Consider the following 26786-nt stretch of genomic DNA (forward strand, 5'->3'; position numbering starts at 1 on the left):
ATTGTCATCCCTATTGTGCTCAAAAAGGTGGTGGTGGCCCATCTTTTTAAGAAAAAATGTTTATTAAGAATTTTTCAACAAAATTTTCAACCATACAAACCCCCCCCCGTAACAAGAAAAGAAAAGTTGCATAGCAAGACATAAACACATCAATTCAACATAGCACAGAACTTTGTACATTGGATTCCTCCCGAACATATCGACTTTCCCAAACGTTTATGTATTTTCTTGCTCAAGTGCCCCTAGGAAAAAAACCCTCCCCCCCCCCACCCAAAAGAAATATCCCCCCCTCCCCTGGGTTGCTGCTGCTGCTGACCGAACTTCATCTAACGCTCCGCGAGATAGTCGAGGAACGGTTGCCACCGCCTGGAGAACCCCTGCACAGACCCTCTCAAGGCAAACTTTATCCTCTCCAACTTGATAAACCCAGCCATGTCATTTATCCAGGCTTCCACACTGGGGGGGCTTCGCATCTTTCCACATTAACAAGATCCTCCGCCGGGCTACCAGGGACGCAAAGGCCAGAATGCTGGCCTCTTTCGCCTCCTGCACTCCCGGCTCGTCCGCCACTCCAAATAATGCTAGCCCCCAACTTGGCTTGACCTGGACTTTCACCACCTTAGATATAGTTCTCGCAACACCCCTCCAGAACCCATCCAGTGCCGGGCACGACCAGAACATATGGGCGTGATTCGCCGGGCTTCCTGAGCACCTGCCACATCTGTCCTCCAACCCAAAGAACCTACTCAGCCTCGCCCCTGTCATATGTGCTCTGTGAATCACCTTAAACTGTATCAGGCTAAGCCTGGCACACGAGGAAGAGGAATTAACCCTACGTGGGGCATCAGCCCACAGATCCTCTTCAATCTCCTCCCCCAACTCCTCCTCCCATTTACCCTTCAGCTCCTCTACCAAAGCCTCCCCCTCGTCTTTCATCTCCTGGTATATCGCCAACACCTTGCCCTCTCCGACCCATACACCCGAAATCACCCTGTCTTGAATCCCCTGTGCCGGGAGCAACGGGAATTCCCTCACCTGTCGCCTCACAAACGCCCTCACTTGCATGTACCTGAAAGCGTTTCCCGGGGGTAGCCCAAACTTCTCCTCCAGCGCCCCTAGGCTCGCAAACGTCCCATCAATGAACAGGTCCCCCATTCTTCTAATTCCTGCCCGATGCCAGCTCTGAAACCCCCCGTCCATCCTTCCTGGGACAAACTGATGGTTACCCCTGATCGGGGACCACACCGAGGCTCCCATCGCACCCCTGTGCCGTCTCCACTGGCCCCAGATCTTTAGCGTTGCCGCCACCACCGGACTCGTGGTGTACCTTGTCAGCGAGAGCGGCAGCGGTGCCGTCACCAGCGCCCCCAGGATCGTTCCTTTGCAGGACGCCATCTCCAACCTCTTCCATGCCGCCCCCTCTCCCTCCATCACCCACTTACGGATCATCGCCACATTGGCTGCCCAGTAGTAGCCACCCAGATTCGGCAACGCCAGCCCTCCTCTCTCTCTACTACGCTCCAGAAACCCCCTCCTTACCCTCGGGGTCTTATTAGCCCACACAAATCCCATAATGCTCCTGCTTACCCTCTTAAAAAAGGCCTTGGTGATCACGATTGGAAGGCACTGGAACACAAAAAGAAACCTTGGGAGGACCACCATTTTAATTGACTGCACTCTGCCCGCTAGCCCATCGTTTGAAGTCCTCCTCCATCTGCTCCACCAGCCTCGTCAAATTAAGTTTATGCAGGGCCCCCCAGCTCCTAGCTACCTGGATCCCCAAGTACCGAAAGCTCCTTTCCGCCCTCCACAACGGTAGGTCGTCTATCCCTCTTCCTGGTCCCCTGGCTGCACCACGAAGAGCTCACTTTTCCCTACATTGAGCTTATAGCCCAAAAAGTCCCAAACTCCCTTAAAATCTGCATGACCTCCACCATCCCCTCCACTGGATCCGCCACATACAGCAACAGGTCGTCTGCGTACAGCGACACTCGATGCTCCTCTCCCCCTCGGACCACCCCCCTCCATTTCTTGGACTCCCTTAATGCCATGGCCAAAGGTTCAATTGCTAATTCAAACAGGGGGGACAGGGGGCACCCCTGCCTCGTCCTTCGATACAGCCGAAAATACTCCGACCTCCGCCGATTCGTAACCACACTCGCCACCGGGGCTCTATATAGGAGCTTAACCCAGCTAATAAACCCTCCCCCGAACCCAAACCTCCGCAACACTTCCCAGAGGTACTCCCACTCTACTCGGTCAAAGGCCTTCTCCGCGTCCATAGCCGCCACTATCTCTGCCTCTCCCTCCACCGATGGCATCATTATCACGTTTAGGAGCCTCCGCACATTGGTGTTTAGCTGCCTGCCCTTTACAAATCCCGTCTGGTCCTCGTGAATCACCCCCGGGACACAGTCCTCGATCCTCGTAGCCAGCACTTTTGCCAGCAACTTAACATCCACGTTGAGGAGCGAGATCGGCTTGTACGACCCACATTGCGGTGGGTCCTTATCCCGCTTCAGGATCAAAGAGATCATCACCTCAGACATTGTCGGGGGCAGGGTCCCCCCCTCCCTAGCCACATTGAAAGTCCTCACCAGCAACGGGGCTAACAGGTCTATGTACTTCCTATAGAACTCAACCGGGAACCCATCCGGTCCCGGGGCCTTTCCTGTCTGCATGCTCCCCAGTCCTTTAATCAGCTCCTCCAACCCAATTGGCGCCCCCAAACCAGCCACCTCCTGCTCCTCCACCCGCGGGAACCTCAGTTGGTCCAAGAATCGTCGCATCACCTCTTCCCCCGCTGGGGGCTGGGATCTGTACAGCTCCTCATAGAAGGCCTTGAATGCCTCATTTACTTTCACCGCACTCCTCACCGTAGCTCCCCTTCCATCCTTGACTCCACCTATTTCCCTCGCTGCCATCCTCTTACAGAGCTGGTGTGCCAGCATCCGGCTCGCCTTCTCCCCATACTCATACGTTGCCCCCTGTGCTTTCCTCCACTGTGCCTCTGCCTTCCCTGTGGTCAACAGGTCGAACTCTGTCTGGAGATTTCGCCTCTCCCTGAGTAGTCCCTCTTCAGGGGCCTCTGCATATCTCCTGTCCACTCTTAAAATCTCCCCCACTAACCTCTCCCTTTCCCTTCCCTCTCTCTTCTCCCTATGAGCCCTGATGGAGATTAACTCTCCCCTGACCACCGCCTTCAGCGCCCCCCATACTACCCCCACCTGCACCTCCCTGTTGTCGTTGGCCTCCAAATACCTTTCAATGCACCCCCGCACCCTCCCGCACACCTCCTCATCTGCCAGCAGTCCCACATCCAACCGCCACAACGGGCGTTGGTCCCTCTCCTCTCCCAACTCCAGTTCCACCCAGTGCGCGGCGTGGTCTGAGATGGCTATGGCCGAATACTCCGTTCCCTCCACTTTCGGGATCAGCGCCCTGCCCAGAACAAAAAAATCTATCCGGGAGTAGGCTTTGTGCACGTGGGAGGAAAAAGAAAATTCTCTGGCCAGAGGCCTGGCAAATCTCCACGGATCCACTCCCCCCATCTGGTCCATAAACCCCCTGTAGTGCACAAAGACTCACGAGAGACGAATAGAGATGAAGTCGATGAGGCTTTATTAAGCGTGACTTGTTCCCCGCAGTTCAGCAACAGACTGGCCTGCGGGGGAGAACTCCTGGTTCTTATACTCCGCCTTCAGGGCGGAGCTAGGGATCAACAGCCAACCAGGACCCGGGATCTGTCAGCCAATGACATCATGGCTTCACAGTCCCACATGACCCCTAATGCATACTACCACATTCACCCCTTGTAAAAAATGAACCCGGCGGGGTGGTGCTTCGCATGGTGGTAGGGGTTTATAAGGCTGGTCCTGGGAGGAAAAAAAAAACTTTTGCATGTCATCACAGTGCCCTACACTGGGCTATGTACAGGGTTTTTTTTGTTTTGAACTATTTACAGTATTCGTAAGAGGGAAAAAAAAAGGAAAAAAAATTCTCGTGAAAGTCCACAACATTCTAGTGTTACACCGATGCCACGAGTTGGTCGGGCGGTCTGGTCGTCCTTGTCGATCGCCTCAGCCCCGGTGGTGGTGGTGCTTGTTCCAGTGTTGTCGTCTCTGGGAGCTTTACGGTTTCTGCTTCAGCTTCACTTTTGGTCGGACCTGGGAGGAGGACCGATCCTCCCGGGAAGGGGGCGGTCGCGGGGTGCGCCGGTGGCAGGGAGGGGGTGATTGGTGTCGAGGGGGTGTGCGTGTTTCCGGCGGGCGCCAAATCTCGCAGGGAGACCGTGTCCTGTCGGCCGTCGGGGTACTCCACGTAGGCATACTGCGGGTTCGCGGGGAGGAGGTGAACCCTCTCGACCAACGGGTCCGACTTGTGCGCCCGCACATGTTTCCGGAGCAAGATGGGTCCTGGGGCCGCCAGCCAGGTCGGCAGCGACGTTCCAGAGGAAGACTTCCTGGGGAAGACAAGGAGGCGCTCATGAGGCGTTTGGTTAGTGGTGGTACACAGCAGCGACCGGATGGAGTGGAGAGCGTCCGGGAGGACCTCCTGCCACCGTGAAACTGGGAGATCCCTGGACCGTAGGGCCAGTAGGACGGTCTTCCAGACCGTGCCGTTCTCCCTCTCTACTTGCCCGTTCCCCCGGGGGTTGTAGCTGGTCGTCCTGCTCGAGGCTATACCCTTGCTGAGCAGGAACTGGCGCAGCTCGTCACTCATGAAGGAGGACCCCCTGTCGCTATGGACGTATGCGGGGCAACCGAACAGTGTGAATATGGTGTTAAGGGCTTTAATGACTGTGGCCGCTGTCATGTTAGAGCAGGGGATGGCGAAGGGGAAATGGGAGTACTCGTCCACCACGTTCAGGAAGTATGTGTTGTGGTCGGTGGAGGGGAGGGGCCCTTTGAAATCCAGACTGAGGCGTTCAAAGGGACGGGAAGCCTTGATCAGGTGTGCTCTATCCGGCCTGAAAAAATGCGGTTTGCACTCTGCGCAGATGTGGCAGTTCCTGGTGACTGTACGGACCTCCTCCACAGAGTAGGGGAGGTTGCGGGACTTTATAAAATGGTAGAACCGAGTGACCCCCGGGTGGCAGAGGTCCTCGTGGAGGGCTTGGAGACGGTCTATTTGTGTGTTGGCACATGTGCCGCGGGATAGGGCATCGGACGGCTCGTTCAGCTTTCCGGGACGGTACAAGATCTCGTAGTTGAAGGTGGAGAGCTCTATCCTCCACCTTAAGATCTTGTCATTTTTAATTTTGCCCCGCTGTGCATTATCGAACATGAAGGCTACTGACCGCTGGTCAGTGAGGAGAGTGAATCTCCTGCCGGCCAGGTAATGCCTCCAATGTCGCACAGCTTCCACTATGGCTTGGGCTTCCTTTTCCACTGAGGAGTGGCGGATTTCTGAGGCGTGGAGGGTTCGGGAGAAAAAGGCCACGGGTCTGCCCGCTTGGTTAAGGGTGGCCGCTAGAGCTACATCGGAGGCGTCGCTCTCGACCTGGAAGGGGAGGGACTCGTCGATGGCGCGCATCGTGGCCTTTGCGATATCCGCTTTGATGCGGCTGAAGGCCTGGCAAGCCTCTGTCGACAGGGGGAAGGTCGTGGTCTGTATTAGGGGGCGGGCCTTGTCTGCGTACTGGGGGACCCACTGGGCGTAATATGAAAAGAACCCCAGGCAGCGCTTTAGGGCTTTGGAGCAGTGAGGGAGAGGAAATTCCATGAGGGGGCGCATACGTTCGGGGTCGGGGCCTGTTATCCCATTGCGCAGTACGTATCCCAAGATGGCTAGCCGGTTTGTGCTAAAAACACACTTGTCCTCGTTGTATGTGAGGTTCAAGGCTTTAGCGGTCTGGAGGAATTTTTGGAGGTTGGCGTTGTGGTCCTGCTGATCGTGGCCGCAGATGGTTACGTTGTCGAGATACGGGAAACGTGGCCTGCAACCCGTGTTGATCAACCATTCGGTCCATCTCTCGTTGGAAGACCGAGACCCCGTTTGTGACGCCAAATGGGACCCTTAGGAAGTGGTATAATCGCCCGTCTGCCTCGAAGGCTGTGTACTTGCGGTCACTTGGGCGGATGGGGGGCTGATGGTAGGCGGACTTGAGGTCCACGGTGGAGAAGACCTTATATTGGGCAATCCGATTGACCATGTCGGATATGCGGGGGAGAGGGTACGCATCTAGCTGTGTGTACCTGTTGATGGTCTGGCTATAGTCTATGACCATCCTTTGCTTCTCCCCTGTCTTTACTACTACCACCCGTGCTCTCCAGGGACTATTGCTGGCCTGGATTGTGCCTTCCTTCAGTAGCCGCTGGACTTCGGACCGAATGAATGTCCGGTCCTGGGCGCTGTACCGTCTGCTCCTAGTGGCGACGGGTTTGCAATCCGGGGTGAGGTTTGCAAACAAGGATGGGGGCTCAACCTTGAGGGTTGCGAGGCTGCAGATAGTGAGTGGGGGTATTGGGCCGCCGAATTGGAAAGTTAGGCTCTGCAGATTGCACTGGAAGTCTAATCCCAGTAATGTGGGCGCGCAGAGTTGGGGAAGGACGTAGAGCCTGTAGTTTTTAAACTCCCTCCCTTGCACCGTTAGGGTCACTATGCAGAAGCCTTTGATCTGTACGGAGTGGGATCCTGCAGCTAGGGAAATCTTTTGCGCACTGGGACGGATGGTCAAAAAACAGCGTCTTACCGTGTCGGGGTGGATGAAGCTTTCTGTGCTCCCGGAGTCGACCAGGCATGGTGTCTCGTGCCCGTTGATCAGCACCGTTGTTGTCGTCGTCTGGAGCGTCCGGGGCCGTGCTTGGTCCAGCGTCATTGAGGTCAGACGTGGTCGTAGTGCTTCAGCGTCTTCCTCGAACCCCGTGGAACCGTCGATGCTCGGGTCCATTGTTGCCGTCCAAGATGACGGCGGGGGTGAACAAAATGGCCGCCCCCATGCATCGCACAAGGCTGGGGGGTCCCAAGATGGCGACGGGGGTGGACAAAATGGCCGCCCCCATGCGTCGCACAGGGCTGGGGGGTCCCAAGATGGCGGCGCCCCTCCTCCCCTCGTGGTGGCCGGGACCCAAAATGGCTGCGCCTGCGGGTCGCACATGGGGCGCTGGGGGGGGTTGAGGAGCGTTTGAAACGCGCAGGACTCCTTCTTCTCCGGGGACAGCGGTGGCCGGGACCCAAAATTGCTGCGCCTGCGGGTCGCACATGGGGCGCTGGGGGGGTTGGGGAGCGTTTGAAACGCGCAGGACTCCTTCTTCTTCGGGGACAGCGGCGACCCCCCGGGACCGGCACACAGCCGCGAAATGGCCCTTTTTCCCGCAGCTCTTGCAAATCGCTGCGCGGGCCGGGCAGCGCTGCCGGGGGTGTTTCGCCTGGCCGCAGAAATAGCAACGGGCTCCCCCAGGACGACTTGGCGTCTGAACCGCGCAAGCCTGGGGCGGGGGGTTTGTCGCGACGGGGGTCCACGGAGCCCAAGGGGCTGCCGCGCGGTCGGGGCCGTAGGCGCGGGCGTTTCGCACGGCCACATCTAGGGAGGCTGCAAGGGCCCGTGCCTCTGAGAGTCCTAGCGACTCTTTTTCTAAAAGTCTTTGGCGGATTTGGGGAGAGTTCATACCTGCCACAAAAGCATCGCGAATTAACATGTCCGTGTGTTCAATCGCGTTTACCGGCGGGCAGCTACAAGCCCGTCCCAAAATTAGCAGCGCGGCGTAGAATTCGTCTAGCGATTCTCCGGGACTTTGCCGTCTCATTGCGAGTTGGTAGCGTGCGTAGACCTGGTTCACTGGGCGAACATAGATGCTCTTTAGTGCTGCGAACGCCGTCTGGAAATCCTCTGCGTCTTCAATGAGAGGGAAAATTTCCGGGCTTACCCTCGAGTGCAGGACCTGTAGTTTCTGGTCTTCTGTGACCCGGCCGGGGGCCGTTCGGAGGTATGCTTCGAAACAAGTCTGCCAGTGTTTGAAAACTGCTGCTGAGTTCACTGCGTGGGGGCTGATCCTCAGGCATTCCGGGATGATCCTGAGCTCCATAGTCCTTTAAGCACGCTTAATAAATTGTAGCGCACAAAGACTCACGAGAGACGAATAGAGATGAAGTCGATGAGGCTTTATTAAGCGTGACTTGTTCCCCGCAGTTCAGCAACAGACTGGCCTGCGGGGGAGAACTCCTGGTTCTTATACTCCGCCTTCAGGGCGGAGCTAGGGATCAACAGCCAACCAGGACCCGGGATCTGTCAGCCAATGACATCACGGCTTCACAGTCCCACATGACCCCTAATGCATACTACCACACCCCCTAAGCACCTTGGCTGCAGCCGGCCTCTTTCCGGTCCTAGATCTGGAGCGATCCAGTGCTGGGTCCAACAGCGTGTTGAAATCCCCACCCATTATCAAGCTTCCTACCTCCAGGTCCGGAATGCGCCCCAACATACGCTTCATGAATCCAACATCGTCCCAGATCGGGGTATATACATTTACCAATACCACCCACGTCCCCTGCAACCTACCGCTCACCATCACGTATCGACCTCCATTGTCCGCTGTTATGTTCTTGGCCTCAAACGACACCCGCTTCCCCACCAGTATTGCCACCCCTCTATTCTTCGCATCCAGCCCCGAATGGAATACCTGTCCTACCCATCCCTTTCTTATCCTGACCTGGTCTGCCACCTTCAGATATGTCTTCTGAAGCATGACCACGTCTGCCTTCAGTCCCTTTAAGTGGGCGAACACTCGGGCCCTCTTAACCGGCCCATTTAGGCCCCTCACATTCCACGTTATCAGCCGGATTGGGGGGCTCCCCCCCCCCCCATGCCGACTAGCCATCCCCTATTTTAGGCCAGTCCCGTGCCCGCGCCTCCCGCACCCTCCAGTCCCCCAGACGGGGAGCCCCCGCCCTGACCACCTCTTCCGTTTTCAGTTCCCCCTCGGCCAATGCAGCAGCAACCCTATTTTTCCCCCCGCTCCCCCCCCCCCCCCCGCCCCGCTAGATCCATATCTAGCTCTTTTGCTCCCCCCATAATACTTCCGTAAGTCAGCTGACTCCTGCTGACCCCGGCTTCCCCCGCCTTCCCATTGACCCCCCCGCCCCCCGTGTGGAAATCCCCCCTCCTCCTTGCGCTCCTCCATTCCCCCCCCCCCCCACCGCCCTTCCCTAACGTGGGAAAAAGCCCGCGCTTTCCTGAGCCAGCCCCGCCCCCTGTGGCGCAGCTCCTGTTGCGGCCTTATCCCAATTCCCCCATCCCCGGGTCTCACCTCCCTCCAGCACCGGCGCCCACATTCCCCACAATCTCCCCATCAAATCTCTTCTCCCATCCCCATCCATCGTCCCACCCGTGAAACATTCTTTACACATATTTACAACCCTGTATACATTCGACATCTCCCCCACAACCACAGACCGTCAGTTTGAGTCCAATTTTTCCGTTTGGATAAAGGTCCAAGCCTCTTCTGGCGTTTCAAAATAGTGGTGTCGATCCTGAAATGTGACCCACAGTCGCACTGGCTGCAGCATTCCGAATCTCACTCCCTTCCTATGCAGCACCGCCTTGGCCCGATTGAAACCAGCTCTCCTCTTTGCCACCTCCGCGCTCCAGTCCTGGTAGACTCGGATCACCACATTCTCCCATCTACTGCTCCGCTCTTTCTTGGCCCATCTCAGGACACACTCTCTGTCCGCGAAACGATGGAACCTCACCACAATCGCCCTCGGCGGCTCGCCGGCCTTGGGTCTCCTCGCCAGGACCCGGTGAGCCCCTTCTAGCTCCAGGGGGCTCGGAGAGGCCTCCGCACCCATCAGCGAATGGAGCACCGTGCTCACATACGCCCCGGCATCGGCCCCCTCCACCCCTTCAGGGAGACCCAGAATCCGGAGATTCTTCCTCCTCGACCTGTTCTCCAGGTCCTCGAATCTCTCGGCCCACCTCTTGTGCAGCGCCTCGTGCGCCTCCATCTTCACCGCCCGGCCCAAGATCTCGTCCTCGTTCTCGGTGGGTTTGTCCCTCACCTCTCGGAGCTCTACCTCCTGGGCCTTTTGGGTCTCCTTCAGCCCCTCGATCGCCATCAGCATTGGCGCCAGCACCTCCTTTTTAAGCTCCTCCATGCAGCGCCCGAGAAACTCCTGCTGATCCGGCCCCCATGCTGCTCGATCTCCGCCCTCCGCCATCTTGTTTTTTCCCCCTCATTTCTGCCGCTGCTCCAAAGCCACTTTTTCCCCCATTCCACTTCTGGTCTCCTCCATACACGACGGAAGGGGGACCTTGCTCTCACCTTCCCACATGGGAATCGGTCAAAAAATTCTGTCGGGGCTCCTCTGGAGAGCCCAAAAGCCCGTTCTAGCGGGAGCCGCCGAAATGTGCGGCTTAGCTCCGCATCGCCGCAACCGGAAGTCCTGGCCCATCTTCTTCAACCGCTGCAGTCCATGTGGTGTAGGTACACCCCCAGTGCTGGTAGGAAGGGAGTTCTGGGATTTTGACCCAGTGACAGTGTAGGAACGGCCGATATATTTCCCAGTCAGGATGGTGTGTGGCTTGGAGGAGAACCTGCAGGTGGTGGTGTCCCCATGTGTCTGCTGTCCTTGTCCTTCCAGCTGGTAGAGGTCGCGGGGTTGGAAGGTGCTGTTGAAGGAGCCTTGGTGAGTTAATGCATCGCATCTTGTAGATGGAAAACACGGCTGCCACTGTGCGCCGAGTGAATGTTTAAGGTGACGGATGGGGTGCCAGTCAAATGAGTAGCTTTGACCTGGACGGCGTCGAGCTTCTTGAGTGTTGTTGGAGCTGCAGTCATCCAGGCAAGGGGAGAGTGTTCCATCACACTCCTGACTTGTGGGGAGTCGGGAGGTGGGTTACTCGCGACAAAATATTTAGCATGTGGCCTGTTCTAATTGAAAAGAAAAGTATTGAATTTCTTTAGTCATTTTCAACACCCTTGGGATATCCCAGTGCACTTTACAGCCAATAAATTATGTTTTGACCTGTAGTCATTGCTGTAACATGGTCGTCAATTTGTGCACAGCAAGCTCCCACGAACCGCAATAGAATAATTGTCTGACAAATCTATTTTTCATGATGTTTGTTGAGGAATAAATATTGGTCATGACACAGTAATCAATACATTTATGTGGTTGTGTTTCCCATTTCCCATTGCTCATTTTTCCATCACTCGTGTCTAAATCACTTTTTTCTCCATCAGCAGTCCAACGAGGACGAATTCCGCCAACCCAAGCTAACCCTGGGGACCTCTCGCTGTCCAGCGGAGACCATTTGAACGGAGGCAACATCTCAGGACTCATCTCTCTCCTGTTGAGAGCAGAGCCGTACCCCACATCTCGCTTCAGCACCCAGTGCACCCAGTACAACCTCATGAGCATAGACAACATCTGTGAGCTGGCGGCAAGGCTACTCTTCAGCGCGGTGGAGTGGGCCAGGAATATTCCTTTCTTCCACGAGCTGCAAATCTCCGACCAGGTGGCCCTGCTGCGGCTGAGCTGGAGTGAGCTGTTTGTCCTCAACGCGGCCCAGTCTTCCCTCCCTCTCCACATGGCCCCACTCCTGGCCGCGGCCGGCCTCCATTCCGCGCAGATGTCCGCAGACCGGGTGGTGAGCTTCATGGACCAGATCCGAATCTTCCAGGACCAGGTGGAGAAGCTAAAGGTTTTACAGGTCGACTCTGCTGAATACAGTTGCCTGAAGGCCATTGCCCTCTACACACCGGGTTAGTACCAAAGGCCAGAGAGGCCGTTGTATTGTGTAAGGATTGACTTTGGCAACCTGAAGTGCTAACTCTGGGTAAAACAAACTGGCCTTGAGAGATGTCAGATTGTCGTTAAACACTCCATTTTTCTTTGTAATCATTTATGGGATACGGACTTCACCGACAAGGCCAGCATTTATTACCAACCCTTAATTACCCTTGAGAGGTTTATGGTGAGCTGCCTTCTCCAATGCAAAGGAGTGACATGCTGGACCATTTCTCAATTAGAACAATATTGCTGTGGCTGGGTGACCGACTGCCCTGGATTTTCTGGGATCATCCCATAATCGGGCCAGTTATCCTGGGTTGTGTGATGCTGCATTGGTGATGTTGGTACGGTGCGCGTGCGCAGAGCCCTGTCCTCTTCAATCTCCTCCCCGGCACCTAGGAAAGCTCTGGGGAACTCGCGGCTCTCACAGACTCTCACCGGCAACCCCCTCCAACTCCCTCCACTGCACCAACACCACTGGCAGCACCCCCCCCCCCCGCCAAATCCCTCCACTGCATCACACCACTGGCAGCAGCCCCCCCTCCCTCCACTGCAACAACACCACTGGCAGCAGCCCCCTCCCATTCCCTCCACTGCATCACTCCACTGGCAGCCCTCCACCTCCAACTCCCTCCACTGCACTCATACCACTGGCAGCAACCCCCCCCCCCAACTCCCTCCACTGCACCACACCACTGGTAGCAGCCCCCCCCTCCCACCCACTCCCTCCCTCCACTGCAACAACACCACTGGCAGCCCCTCCCACCCACACCCTCCACTGCACCAACACCACTGGTAGCAGCCCCCCCTCCCACCCACTCCCTCCCTCCACTGCAACAACACCACTGGTAGCAGCCCCCCCTCCCACCCACTCCCTCCCTCCACTGCAACAACACCACTGGCAGCAGCCCCCTTCCATTCCCTCCACTGCATCACTCCACTGGCAGCCCTCCACCTCCAACTCCCTCCACTGCACTCATACCACTGGCAGCACACCCCCCCCCCCAACTCCCTCCACTGCACCACACCACTGGTAGCAGCCCCCCCTCCCACCCACTCCCTCCCTCCACTGCAACAACACCACTGGCAGCCCCTCCCACCCACTCCCTCCACTGCACCAACACCACTGGTAGCAGTCCCCCCTCCCATCCACTCATCCCTCCACTGCAACAACACCACTGGCAGCCCCTCCCACCCACTCCCTCCACTGCAACAACACCACTGGCAGCAGCCCCTCCTCCCACCCACTCCCTCCCTCCACTGCAACAACACCACTGGCAGCCCCTCCCACCCACTCCCTCCACTGCACCAACACCACTGGTAGCAGCCCCCCCTCCCACCCACTCCCTCCCTCCACTGCAACAACACCACTGGTAGCAGCCCCCCCTCCCACCCACTCCCCCCCTCCACTGCAACAACACCACTGGCAGCAGCCCCCTCCCATTCACTCCACTGCATCACTCCACTGGCAGCCCTCATCCTCCAACTCCCTCCACTGCACTCATACCACTGGCAGCAACCCCCCCAACTCCCTCCACTGCACCACACCACTGGTAGCAGCCCCCCCTCCCATCCACTCATCCCTCCACTGCAACAACACCACTGGCAGCCCCTCCCACCCACTCCCTCCACTGCAACAACACCACTGGCAGCAGCCCCCCCTCCCACCCACTCCCTCCCTCCACTGCAACAACACCACTGGCAGCCCCTCCCACCCACTCCCTCCACTGCACCAACACCACTGGTAGCAGCCCCCCCTCCCACCCACACCCTCCCTCCACTGCAACAACACCACTGGCAGCCCCTCCCACCCACTCCCTCCACTGCACCAACACCACTGGTAGCAGCCCCCCCCCCACCCACTCCCTCCCTCCACTGCATCACACTACTAGCAGCAGCCCCCTCCCATTCCCTCCACTGCACCAACACCACTGGCAGCCCTGCCCCTCCAACTCCCTCCACTGCATCACTCCACTGGCAGCCCCTCCCACCCACTCCCTCCACTGCACTCATACCACTGGCACCCCCCCCCCCCCAACTCCCTCCACTGCATCACACCACTGGTTGTTGTGTTTGGTCTTTTATACCTGATGAAGGAATCCACCAAACACCTCAACTTGCCCAAGCCAGATTCTTGGTTGAATCTCGTGTGATAGGACAGCAATCTGTTACAGAGCACGTTATTATGGTGTCTGCTTACTACTCCTCTGGAATCTGCACCTAGGACTGACCATTCACTTGAATGACTTATTACCATCTCAATCTTCTTCTGGAGATGGCCGGATGGGTTTCCCTTATATGGGAGTCACTGGTCACATGCCATTGGTCTATAGACCCCATGGCGTGTCTGCACTGCCATCTGCTGGTTGGAGGTCGCGCACCATCCATCCATGATATAGTCCATAGACATATCACCACACTGATAACAATACCCACCCACCCCCTTGCCCCCTTCTCCCACCACTGCACTCACATCACTGGCAACACCCCCCCCCCCCCCCCCGCATTGCACTCAAACCACTAGCAACAGCCCCCTCCCCCACTCCCTCCACTGCACTTACAGCATTGACAGCAGCCCCCCCCCATTGCATCACACCACTGGCAACAGCGCCCCCCCCCCCACCACCGCCATCGCCACCTCCAACACCCTCCACTACACTTACAGCATTGACAGCAGCCCCCCCCAACTCCCTCCACTGCATCACACCACTGGCAACAACCGCCCCCCCCCCACCCACATTGCACTCAGACCACTGGAAACACCACCACCCCCACCCCATCCACTGCACCTACAGCACTGTAAGCAGCCCCTCCCACTCCCTCCACTGCACTCACACCACTGGCAACAGACCCCCTCCTCCCTCCACTGCACCCAAACCACTGGTAGCAGCCACCCCCCCCCCCACTCCCTCCACTGCACTCACACACTGGCAACAGCCCCCCAATCCCCCCACTGCACCCAGACCACAGGCCATAGCTCTCCCACCATTTCCGCCCTCCCCCCACGCCCCACCTCTCACAGGGACGCTCCGATGGCAAGATGCCCCTTAAACATTTTGTGAGGAATTGGGCATCCTGTGCTGTGGGTCTGGAGTCACGGGCAGACCAGACGGGTCAGACCACATAGCGACAACAGATTTCCTTCCCGAAAGTGAACCACGACAATCTGATACTTTCATGGTCCGTTAACAATACTTGTTTTATTTTTCAGATTTATTTAATTAACTGAGTTTAAATTCCTCCGCTTCAGTGACAGGATGGAAACTCATTACCCGATCATTTGTTCGGGTTGCTGGATTACTAGCCCAGTCATATTACTGTGCTACCATAACGCACTGAGAGAACAAGGCGAGGGGAATTCAGCTGTCCTTAAAGGGACAAGAGTAAAACTTTGTGAGAGAAAATTACATCATCAGAAGGGGGGGTTAAACTGGAAGTGACATCTTCGGAGTCAGCTGACCCAGAAGAAGCTGCAATACGCCACAATCAAATTCATACAGCGCAGTGAGATTTGATTTCACACCTCTGGATTATTAGTCTACGGGCCTTGAGTTATAGCCTAGTAAAGTAACTGCTACATTATTATTCCCTTGTGATTGCAATTCACTAATGGCATCACCACATGGCAGCCTGGTGGCACAGTGGTTGGCATTGCTGTCTCACAGGACCAGGAACCCAGGTTTGATTCCGACCTCAGGTGACTGTGTGGAGTTTGCACGTTCTCCCCGTGTCTGTATGGGTTACCTCCGGGTGCTCCCGTACCCCCCTGCACCCCCCCTCCCCCCACCCCCCACACACACATGCCCCCGCCCCCCTCAGCTGGTTAGGTAGATTAGCCATGCTAAATTGCCCCTAGGTGGGATTACGGGGATAGGGTGGGGAATTGGACCTGAGTGGGGTGCTCTTTCAGATGACTGGTGCAGACTCGATGGGCCGAATGGCCTCCTTCGACACGGTAGGGATTCTATGGCCTGTCCAACTCTTGGGTTGCTAGATTTTTTAACTGTATTCAAATTTCATCATTTGCCGCAGTGAGATTCGAACTCAGGTCTCTGGAGCATCACCCTGGGTCTCTAGATTTCATTGAATTTACAGGGCAGAAGGAGGCCATTCGGCCCATCGAGTCTGCACCAGCCCTTGGATAGAGCACCCTACTTAAGCCCACGCCTCCACCCTATCCTCGTAACCCAGTGACCCCACCTAACCTTTTTGGACACTAAGGGCAATTTGTCATGGCCAATTCACCTAACGTGCACATCTTTGGACTGTGGGAGGAAACCGGAGCACCCGGAGGAAACCCACGCAGACACGAGGAGAACGCGCAGACTCTGCACAGACAGTGACCCAAGCCGGGAATCGAACCTGGGACCCAGGAGCTGTGAAGCGACTGTGCTAACCACTGTGCTACCATGCCCTAGATTACTTATCTAGTGACACAGTTATCTAACCACTGTGCCACCATCTCCCACTCTGGGGTTGCCAATCCTACAGGAATGCACTGGAGAGGTAAACGGTTGTGGCATTGAAGAAAATTGTGGCTCTTTTTCATTTTCATTGTAAACCTATAACTTTAACTGTTATAAAAATAATGGAGTATGGGGAAAATTTAGCTGCTCGTCTAATCGTCAGGAATTGGCAGACAAAGATTCTAAACAAAAGATTCTCACTTTCCAATTGGCTGTTTGGAAGGCAAGATAAACATGTCAGTCAACCAATGGCAGGGTTGCGGGGGTGGGGCAGCTGGAGCTAGGAGATCATGTGGCCAATCATCCAGGAATCTGTCCATCCAGACTTGGCAACCCTCTTGCATCTGCAGTTGACTCGGAATACCGTGGGAAATGTCTGGGTGATTGAGTTCAGTTGTGAACTTAATTGGCAAAAGAATCCTCATATGACCTATAAATACCACCTTCGTCAACATAACCCACATCCTCAGAATAAATGATGAGAAAATCAACTTGTGACCACCAGAGTAGAAAGTCACTCGGTAAGTATTTCTCTGGGACCACTGCTCCAGGCAACAACGTGCATCTCCAACAAATGTCTCAAGATGATTCACAGCGATTTAATCAAAAAAGTGGTGAGCAAAGGATTGGTCAAACAGTTGAGGAGGAGAGGGAGATGCAGAGGCCGGGGGGGGGGGGGCGGGTTGGGAATGAATTTCAGGGTGTAGAGCCAATGAGGCCCAGTTGAAAATGAATATCGCTTATTGTCACAAGTAGGCTTCAATGAAGTTACTGTGAAAAGCCCCTAGTCGCCACATTCCGGCGCCTGTTCGGGGAGGCTGTTACGGGAATTGAACCGTGCTGCTGGCTTGCCTTGGTCTGCTTTCAAAGCCAGCGATTTAGTCCTGTGCTAAACAGCTGCCAATCATGGAGCAAAGAATGGTAGACAAGCACCAGAGGCCAGAGTTAGAGGAACCCAGATTTAGCTCGGCAGGGGATTGTTAGGGCTGGAGGAGGTTACGGAGATTGTGAGGTGTGAGGCCATGAAAGGATTTAACCACGCAGATGAGATTTTAAAATTTGAACCAATGGAGGCCAGCGAAGTAACAGCTGATCAGGAGAGAGGCACAAGAGCTTAGGTATGAGATTAATTTTATGGAGGGAGACGAGCTGGGAAGCTGGTCAGGATAACCAAATGAATAGACCAATATGCAGCATCATTTGTGACTCCCCAAATACTGAACAGTCCATGTCCATATGCAGCAAGACATGGATAACAATCAGGCTTTGGTTGATAAGTAGAATTAACATTCTACAGGCAATGACCATCTCCAACAAGGGAGAATCCAACCATCACCCCTTGACATTCAAAGGCATTGCTAAATCCCCCACGATCAACATCCTAGGGATTATCATTGACCAGTAACTGAACTGGACCAGTCGTATAAATACTGTGGCTACAAGAGCAGATCAGAGGCTGAGGATTCTGCAGTGAGTAATTCACTTCCTGACTCCCCAAAGCCTGTCCACCACCTACAAAGCACAAGATAGGAATGTGATGAAATGGGCGCAGCTCCAAACAACGCTCAAGAAGCTCAACACCATCCAGGGCAAAGCAGCCCCGCTTGATTAGTTCCCATCCACCATCTCCCTCCAGCACCTTCCACAGTGGCAGCAATGTGTACCATTTACAAGATGCACTGCAGCATCGCACCAAGGCTCCTTTGACAGCACCTTCTAAACCTGTGACCTCCACCACCCAGAAGGACAAGGGCAGCAGATACAGGGGAGCACCGCCCTTGGAAATATATCACCGTCCCTTCACTGTCGCTGGGTCAAGATCCTGCAACCCTCTTCCTAACAGCACAGTGGGTGTACCTACACCACACAGCCTGCAGCAATTTACGAAGACCTAGCCAGCGACATCCAGATCACCTGAATTAATAGATTTTTTTAAATCCTCATAAATTTCCTCTGTCGCCTCTTTCAAGTTAAAAAGAAATTGTGACGGTTCATTGGCTGCTAGGCCAAGGCAGGGTTAGGGATAAACAATGTTACAGAGGTGAATATCTTTGCAATGCAGACATTCTGGGATTGGCAACTCAGTTTAGGGTGAAGTAGAATGTCAAGGTTGGGTGCAGTGTGGTTTAAGCAGAGGCTGTTACAGAGGGGTGAAAGGGGTCGGTAACAATCCTCCGAAATTTGAGGTGGGAACCAAAAACTATTTTTAATTCCTTCATAGTATGTCGGCGTCACAGGCTAGGCCAGCATTAATCACCCATCTCTAATGTCCCCGGAGAAGGTGGTGCGGAGCTCCGTCCTGAACCGTTGAAGTCCATGTGGTGTAGGTACACCCACTGACCTGTTAGAGAGGGAGTTCCAGGCGTTCCAGGAGTTTGACCCAGTGACACTGAAGGAATGATGATATATTTCCAAGTAAGGATGGTGTGTGACTCGGGGTTGGTGGTGGGGGGTGGGGGGGGGGGGTGGGGGGGGGTGGGGGGGGGACTTGCCGGTGGTGGTGTCGCCATGCGTCTGCTGCCCTTGACCTTCTAGGTGGCTGAGGTCACTGGTTTGGAAAGTGCTGCCGAAGGAACCTTGGTGAGTTGCTGCAGTGCATCTTGTAGATAGAACATAGAACATTACAGCGCAGTACAGGCCCTTCGGCCCTCGATGTTGCACCGACCTGTGAAACCACTCTAAAGCCCATCTACACTATTCCCTTATCGTCCATATGTCTATCCAAGGACCATTTGAATGCCCTTAGTGTTGGCGAGTCCACTACTGTTGCAGGCAGGGCATTCCAGGCCCTTACTACTCTCTGAGTAAAGAACCTACCTCTGACATCTGTCTTATATCTATCTCCCCTCAATTTAAAGCTATGTCCCCTCGTGCTAGACATCACCATCCGAGGAAAAAGGCTCACTGTCCACCCTATCCAATTCTCTGATCATCTTGTATGCCTCAATTAAGTCACCTCTTAACCTTCTTCTCTCTAACGAAAACAGCCTCAAGTCCCTCAGCCTTTCCTCATAAGATCTTCCCTCCATACCAGGCAACATCCTGGTAAATCTCCTCTGCACCCTTTCCAATGCTTCCACATACTTCCTGTAATGCAGCGACCAGAATTGCACGCAATACTCCAAATGCGGCAGCACCAGAGTTTTGTACAGCTGCAACATGACCTCATGGCTCCGAAACTCAATCCCTCTACCAATAAAAGCTAACACACCTTACGCCTTCTTAACAACCCTCTCAACCTGGGTGGCAACTTTCAGGGATCTATGTACATGGACACCGAGATCTCTCTGCTCATTCACACTGCCAAGAATCTTACCATTAGCCCAGTACTCTGTCTTCCTGTTATTCCTTCCAAAATGAATCACCTCACACTTTTCTGCATTAAACTCCATTTGCCACCTCTCAGCCCAGCGCTGCAGCTTATCTATGTCCCTCTGTAACTTGTAACATCCTTCCGCACTGTCCACAAATCCACCGACTTTAGTGTCATCTGCAAATTTACTCACCCATCCTTCTACGCCCTGCTCCAGGTCATTTATAAAAATGACAAACAGTAGTGGCCCCAAAACAGATCCTTGTGGTACACCACTAGTAACTGGACTCCCATCTGAACATTTCCCATCAACCACCACCCTTTGTCTTCTTTCAGCTAGCCAATTTCTGATCCAAACTGCTAAATCACCCTGAATCCCATGCCTCCGTATTTTCTGCAGTAGCCTACCGTGGGGAACCTTATCAAATGCTTTACTGAAATCCATATACACCACATCAACTGCTTTACCCTCATTCACCTTCTCAAAGAACTCAATAAGGTTTGTGAGGCATGACCTACCCTTCACAAAACCGTGTTGACTATCTCTAATCAAATTATTCCTTTCCAGGTGATTATACATCCTTACTCTTATAAACCTTTCCAATATTTTGCCCACAACAGAAGTAAGGCTCACTGGTCTATAATTACCGGGGTTGTCTCTACTCCCCTTCTTGAACAAGGGGACAACATTTGCTATCCTCCGGTCTTCTGGCACTATTCCTGTAGACAAAGATGACTTAAAGATCAAAGCCAAAGGCTCAGCAATCTCCTCCCTAGCTTCCCAGAGAATCCTAGAATAAATCCCATCCGGCCCAGGGGACTTATATATTTTAACACTTTCCAGAATTGCTAACACCTCCTCCTTATGAACCTCAAGCCCTTCTAGTCTAGTAGCCTGAATCTCAGTATTCTCCTCGACAACATTGTCTTTTTCCTGTGTGAATACTGACAAAAAATATTCATTTAGCACCTCTCCTATCTCCTCGGACTCCACGCACAACTTCCCACCACTGTCCTTGACTGGCCCTACTCTTACCCTAGTCATTCTTTTATTCCTGACATATCTATAGAAAGCTTTAGGGTTATCCTTGCTCCTACCTGCCAAAGAATTCTCATGTCCCCTCCTGGCTCTTCTTAGCTCTCTCTTTAAGTCCTTCCTAGCTAACTTGTAACTCTCAAGCGCCCTAACTGAACCTTCATGTCTCATCTTTACATAAGCCTCCTTCTTCCTCTTGACAAGTGTTTCGACTGCTTTAGTAAACCACGGTTCCCTTGCTCGACTACTTCCTCCCTGCCTGACAGGTACATACTTATCGAGGACACGCAGTAGCTGTTCCTTGAACAAGCTCCACATTTCCATTGTGCCCATCCCCTGCAGTTTTCCTCTCCATCCGATGCATCCTAAGCCTTGCCTCATCGCATCATAATTGCCTTTCCCCCAGATATAACTCTTGCCCTGCGGTATATATCTACCCCTTTCCATCACTAAAGTAAACGTAATCGAATTAGTGGTCACTATCACCAAAGTGCTCACCTACCTCCAAATCTAACACCTGTCCTGGTTCATTACCCAGTACCAAATCCAATATGGCCTTGCCTCTCGTTGGCCTATCTACATACTGTGTCAGGAAACCCTCCTGCACACATTGGACAAAAACGGACCCATCTAAAGTACTCGAACTATAGCGTTTCCAGTCAATATTTGGAAAGTTAAAGTCCCCCATAACAACTACCCTGTTGCTTTCGCTCCTATCCAGAATCATCTTTGCAATCCTTTCCTCTACATCTCTGGAACTTTTCAGAGGCCTATAGAAAACCCCTAACAGGGTGATCTCTCCTTTCCTGTTTCTAACCTCAGCCCATAATATCTCAGTAGACGAGTCCTCATCAAACGTCCTTTCTGCCACCGTAATACTGTCCTTGACTAGCAATGCCACCCCTCCCCCTCTTTTACCACCTTCCCTGAGCTTACTGAAATACCCGGCACCTGCAACAACCATTCCTGTCACTGCTCTATCCACGTCTCTGAAGTCACAACATCGAAATACCAGGTACCAACCCATGCCGCAAGTTCACCCACCTTATTCCGGATGCTCCTGGCATTGAAGAAGACACACTTTAAACCACCTTCCTGCCTGCCGGTACATTCCTGCAACTTTGAAACCTTACTCGTGACCTCACTACTCTCAACCCCCTGTATACTGGAGCTACAATTCAGGGGCGAAATTCTCCCGAAACGGCGCGATGTCCGCCGACTGGCGCCCAAAACGGCGCCAATCAGGCGGGCATCGCGCCGCCCAAAGGTGCGGAATGCTCCGCATCTTTGGGAGCCGAGCCCCAACATTGAGGGGCTAGGCCGGCGGCGGAGGAATTTCCGCCCCGCCAGCTGGCGGAAACGGCCTTTGTTGCCCCGCCAGCTGGCGCGGAAATGACATCCCCGGGCGGCGCATGCGCGGGAGCGTCAGCGGCCACTGACAGTTTCCCACGCATGCGCAGTGGAGGGAGTCTCTTCCGCCTCCGCCATGGTGGAGACCGTGGCGGAGGCGGAAGGGAAAGAGTGCCCCCCACGGCACAGGCCCGCCCGCGGATCGGTGGGCCCCGATCGCGGGCCAGGCCACCGTGGGGGCACCCCCCGGGGCCATATCGCCCCGCGCCCCCCCCCCAGGACCCCGGAGCCCGCCCACGCCGCCTTGTCCCGCCGTTCAAAAGGCGGTTTAATCCACGCCGGCGGGACAGGCAATTTATTGGCGGGACTTCGGCCCATCCGGGCCGGAGAATCGAGCAGGGGGGCCCTCCAACCGGCGCGGCGCGATTCCCGCCCCCGCCGAATCTCCAGTGCCAGAGACTTCGGCAACCGGTGGGGGCGGGATTCACGCCAGCCCACGGCGATTCTCCGGCCCGGCGGGGGGTCGGAGAATGATGCCCCCGATTCCCTAGCCCCTGCTGAACTAGTTTAAACCCTCCCGAAGAGCATTCACAAATTTCCCCCCCCAGGATATTGGTACCCCTCTGGTCCAGGTTTAGACCATCCCATTTGTAGAGGTCCCACCGACCCCAGAATGAGCCCCAATTATCCAGAAATCTGAAACCCTCCCTCCTGCACCATCCCTGTAGCCACGTGTTCAACTCCTCTCTCTCCCTATTCCTCGTCTCGCTATCACGTGGCATGGGTAACAGCCAAAGATAATAACTCTGTTTGTCCTAGATCTAAGTTTCCACCCTAGCTCCCTGAATTCCTGCCTTACATCCCTATCCGTTTTTCTACCTATGTCGTTGGTATCTATGTGGACCACGACTTGGGGCTGCTCCCCCTCCCTGAAGGATCCCGAAAACACGATCCGAGACATCACGCACCCTGGCACCTGGGAGGCAACACACCAACCGCGAGTCTCTCTCGTTCCCACAGAGTCTCCTATCTATCCCCCTTACTATGGACTCTCCAATGACTAATGCTCTACTCCACTCCCCCCTTCCCTTCTGAGCACCAGGGACAGACTCTGTGCCGGAGACCTGTACCCCGTGGCTTACCATTGGTAAGTTCCCCCCCCCCTCCAACAGTATCCAAAGCGGTATACTTGTTACTAAGGGGAACAACCACAGGGGATCCCTGTACTGACTGCTTCCCCCAGCCCCTCTCACCGTCACCCATCTATCTTTATTCTTCGGAGTAACTACATTCCTGAAGCTTCTATCTATGACCACCTCTGCCACCCGAATGATCCGAAATTCATCCAGCTCCAGCTCCAGTTCCCTAACGCGGTTTCTGAGGAGCTGGAGATGGGTGCACTTCCCACAGATGAAATCAGCAGGGACACTGACGGCGTCCCTCACCTCAAACATTCTGCAGGAGGAACACATGGATGGTGCACATGGCTCCCACTGTGCGTCAGTGGTGGCGGGAGTGGTTCATGAAGGCAAAGGATGGGGTTGCCAATCAAGGGGCTGCTTTGTCTTGGCGTTGGCCATCACCTTGAATGTTGTTGGAGCTGCCCTCATCCAGCTTTAGTCTTTATAGCTTTCACCTTCCCAGGGTTTCACTGGAAATGATGGTTCACCATGACCATGGGTTGCAGAATAGGTTTGGGAACATGGAGGTACTGGGAGAGATGAAAGAGACATAGAGCTTGGTGCCGTCAGCAACAATGATAACCCAATATCTGTGGATGATGTCTCCAAGGAGAAACCTGTAGCTAAGAAGCAGGAAGTACTTCAATGGTACTAAAGCCAAAATACTGCAGATGATGGAAATTACATAGATTACATAGAATTTACAGTGCAGAAGGAGGCCATTCGGCCCATCGAGACTGCACCAGCTCTTGAAAAGAGCACCCTACCCAAGTCCACACCTCCACCCTATCCCCATAAACCAGTAACCCCACCCAGCACTAAGGGCAATTTCGGACACTAAGGGCAATTTAGCATGGGCAATCCACCTAACCTGCACATCTTTGGACTGGGAGGAAACCGGAGCACCCGGAGGAAACCCACGCACACACGAGGAGAACGTGCAAACTCCGCACAGACAGTGACCCAGCGGGGAATCGAACCTGGGACCCTGGAGCTGTGAAGCAATTGTGCTAACCACCATGCTACCGTGCTGCCCTGAAATAAAAACAGAAACTGCTGCGAATATCAACAGGCCGAGCAGCATCTGTGGAGGGAGAATACAACAGAGTTACTGTTTCATCAGAACTGGGAGAGTTAGAGATGTCATTGGTTTCGAGCAAGTGAAAGGAGGGAGTGTGGGGCGGCACAGTGGTTAGCACTGCTGTCTCACAGCACCAGGGACCCGGGTTCGATTCCAGCCTTGGGTGACTGACTGTGCGGAGTCTGCATGTTCTCCCCGTGTGTGTGTAGGTTTCCTCCGGGTGCTCCGATTTCCTCCCACAGTCCAAAGATGTGCAGGTCAGATGGATTGGCCACGAGAACCCTAGTGTCCAAAAGGTATGACTGGGTTACAGGGATAGGGCGGGGGCGTGGGCCTAGGTTGGGGTGCTCTTTCAGAGGGTCGGTGCGGACTCGATGGGCTGAATAGCCTCCTTCTGCACTGTAGGGATTCTATGAAATGGTAAAGTTTTGAGCTCAGGGGGAGGGCAGGATGTGATTAAATAAAAAAAGGGTCCATGGTGCAAGGTCGAAAGGAGCTATAATGGGACAAGTAAAGAAACAAAATCTGGGTCTTGAGGATGTGTGAATGACAGGACCCTGTGCAAGTGCCACCCAAAAGCTAAGTAAAGGAATGCGTAGAGAAACCAGACACCATGAAATATTTTCCTGCTCTGCGCAATATCACAGACCAACCCTTTCGTTATTTTCTGGATGTGGGGTAGTGAACTGTTTTAGGCTGCAAAAGGAAATTATTTTTCCACTTCTCTTCACCAGATGCTTCCGGTCTGTCCGAACCCGCCCACATCGAGAGCTTGCAGGAGAAGGTTCAGGAATCGCTTGCTGAGTACGTGCGCTGCCAGTATCCACCACAGCCCCAGCGCTTCGGGAAACTGCTACTGCGGCTCCCGGCATTGCGAGCAGTGCCGGCCTCCCTCATCGGACAACTCTTCTTCATGAGGCTGGTGGGGAAGACCCCCATTGAAACCCTAATCAGAGACATGCTTCTGTCCGGCGGTTCCTTCAACTGGCCTTACATGCCAACTCAATGACAAGCCTGATTAGCATCAGTCTCCGACGGGTTCTGTGCTTGTATTGGGTTCTGCCAAGGATGCCACTTGATGCAGGCATGAGATTAATGGGATGAGTTAGCTTCAGAGACTAACAGGATCCTGGGATGCAGTATTTAAATTAGCACAGTATTTTTTTGTTTTTTGTTTCTCAAAGAGATTGAGGCATAACTCGCGAATATTTCACAAAATTGGAAATAGCCCATTCCTGAGCAATACAACATCACAGGCGGTCATGTCGAGAGTTCTGTCTCCCGAGCTAGGGTAGGGGTGAACTCCACCAGTGCTCCTGATCCTGATGACTGTCCGTTGACTTCAACGGAAGATGCCTGGGTACAGTTGAGAGGAAGATTGGATGTGGTGGCCCCAAACTGAATCTGCCGTGTTCACCATTTTAGCTCACTCGCCAAGAATGGCCAAGTGAGGGAGCTACTGGAGGCCACTGATACCAAATCTCAGCGTGGGTCAGCCCCTTCAGGAGAGGCGGGAGGAAAACCTGAAGGAAAGTTTGACTGCAACATCTGATGAATTGGGTAGGATATCACAAATGGGGAATCTCACTTACATTAGATTCTCACCATGAACAAGCTTCAACTGTATAAGTGTACGGTGTGTAACTGTGTACAATTTGTGTGCATTGTAGCCAACATTGGGTGTTTGGGAGCAGTATTGGAAGGGGACTGGGTTCCTCAACGTTTAACTCGTAAAAAGCACTCCAAGGTCACATCTTAGTGCCCTGCTTATATTGTCCTCACCAATCTTCTGGAGCACTTCACAAATCCCCAAATACGCAAGGTTTTCACACCCAGAGGGTCATTAAAACAAGGAGACATGTCACCACAAGGGACAGAGATTGTAGCAATGTTTAAAACACAATTGGGGAACAGAAAAAACAAACGCAAGGGTACAAAGAAGCAACAGTGTAACGTGGAATTAGTTTAAGAGCTTGCACTGAGAGATTATGGCAGGATTGGAGACTTGTTTCCTGTGCTGTAATACCCTGTAACCCTGGTCAACTTGCCGAAATCTCCTTTACCTCACACCCATCGTAGAGGTCAGCATTGCAAGGCAAAGAATCCCCCAGCAAAATCTGTTCTTGATGTTGTGCAGTAGCATCATATTCATTAGCAATTGGATTCATGTGAGTGTATCTTTCAACTGTAACTTCTAGTTTGTGTGACATAACTCCTGATCTTCTGAGTGTGATGTTGCAATAAAATATTTTGAGTCTTTTGACTTTGCTAATTTTATTTGGCAGGGGGGGAGGGGGTGGGGGGGGGGGCGGGATCAGCAGAAGGAATGCATTCATTTTATTGTGTGAGCCCGCAGCTGACAGTGGGAACAGATAACAGCTTCCTCCATCTCAACATTGGTCACAGGAGATAAGTGGGAGCTTCTACCGGACAAAGCAGCGTCACCGAGAACACCATTGAGAACATGCATCAGGAGCAGGACGCACTGACTCGGATTTTACCTTGGTAACGACGGTAAAACTGGGCGGTAGGATGGCACAGTGGTTAGCACTGCTGCCTCACAGCGCCACGGACCTAGGTCCAATTCCGACCTCGGGCGAATGTCTGCGTGGAGTTTGCACAT

The 26786-nt window shown here is 54.0% G+C and overlaps 1 protein-coding gene across 2 annotated transcripts in view; it reads left to right on the forward strand.

Annotated features, from left to right (window-relative positions):
- Positions 1 to 26426, forward strand: part of LOC140394983 (nuclear receptor subfamily 2 group F member 1-B-like) — a 38151-nt gene extending 11725 nt beyond the window's left edge. The window contains exons 2-3 of one of the 2 annotated variants that reach the window (XM_072482252.1): positions 11190 to 11708; positions 24898 to 26426. In XM_072482252.1, the coding sequence (XP_072338353.1) occupies positions 11190 to 11708; positions 24898 to 25172 (794 nt within the window). In that variant the 3' untranslated portion in view covers positions 25173 to 26426. Of the gene's footprint in view, positions 1 to 11186; positions 11709 to 24897 lie in introns of both variants that reach the window. The other variant, XM_072482251.1, reaches the window with a different exon arrangement.
- Positions 26427 to 26786: the final 360 nt, after the last annotated feature.

The sequence above is a fragment of the Scyliorhinus torazame genome, chromosome 18 (assembly GCF_047496885.1).
Source record: "Scyliorhinus torazame isolate Kashiwa2021f chromosome 18, sScyTor2.1, whole genome shotgun sequence".
Taxonomy (NCBI): Eukaryota; Metazoa; Chordata; class Chondrichthyes; order Carcharhiniformes; family Scyliorhinidae; genus Scyliorhinus; species Scyliorhinus torazame.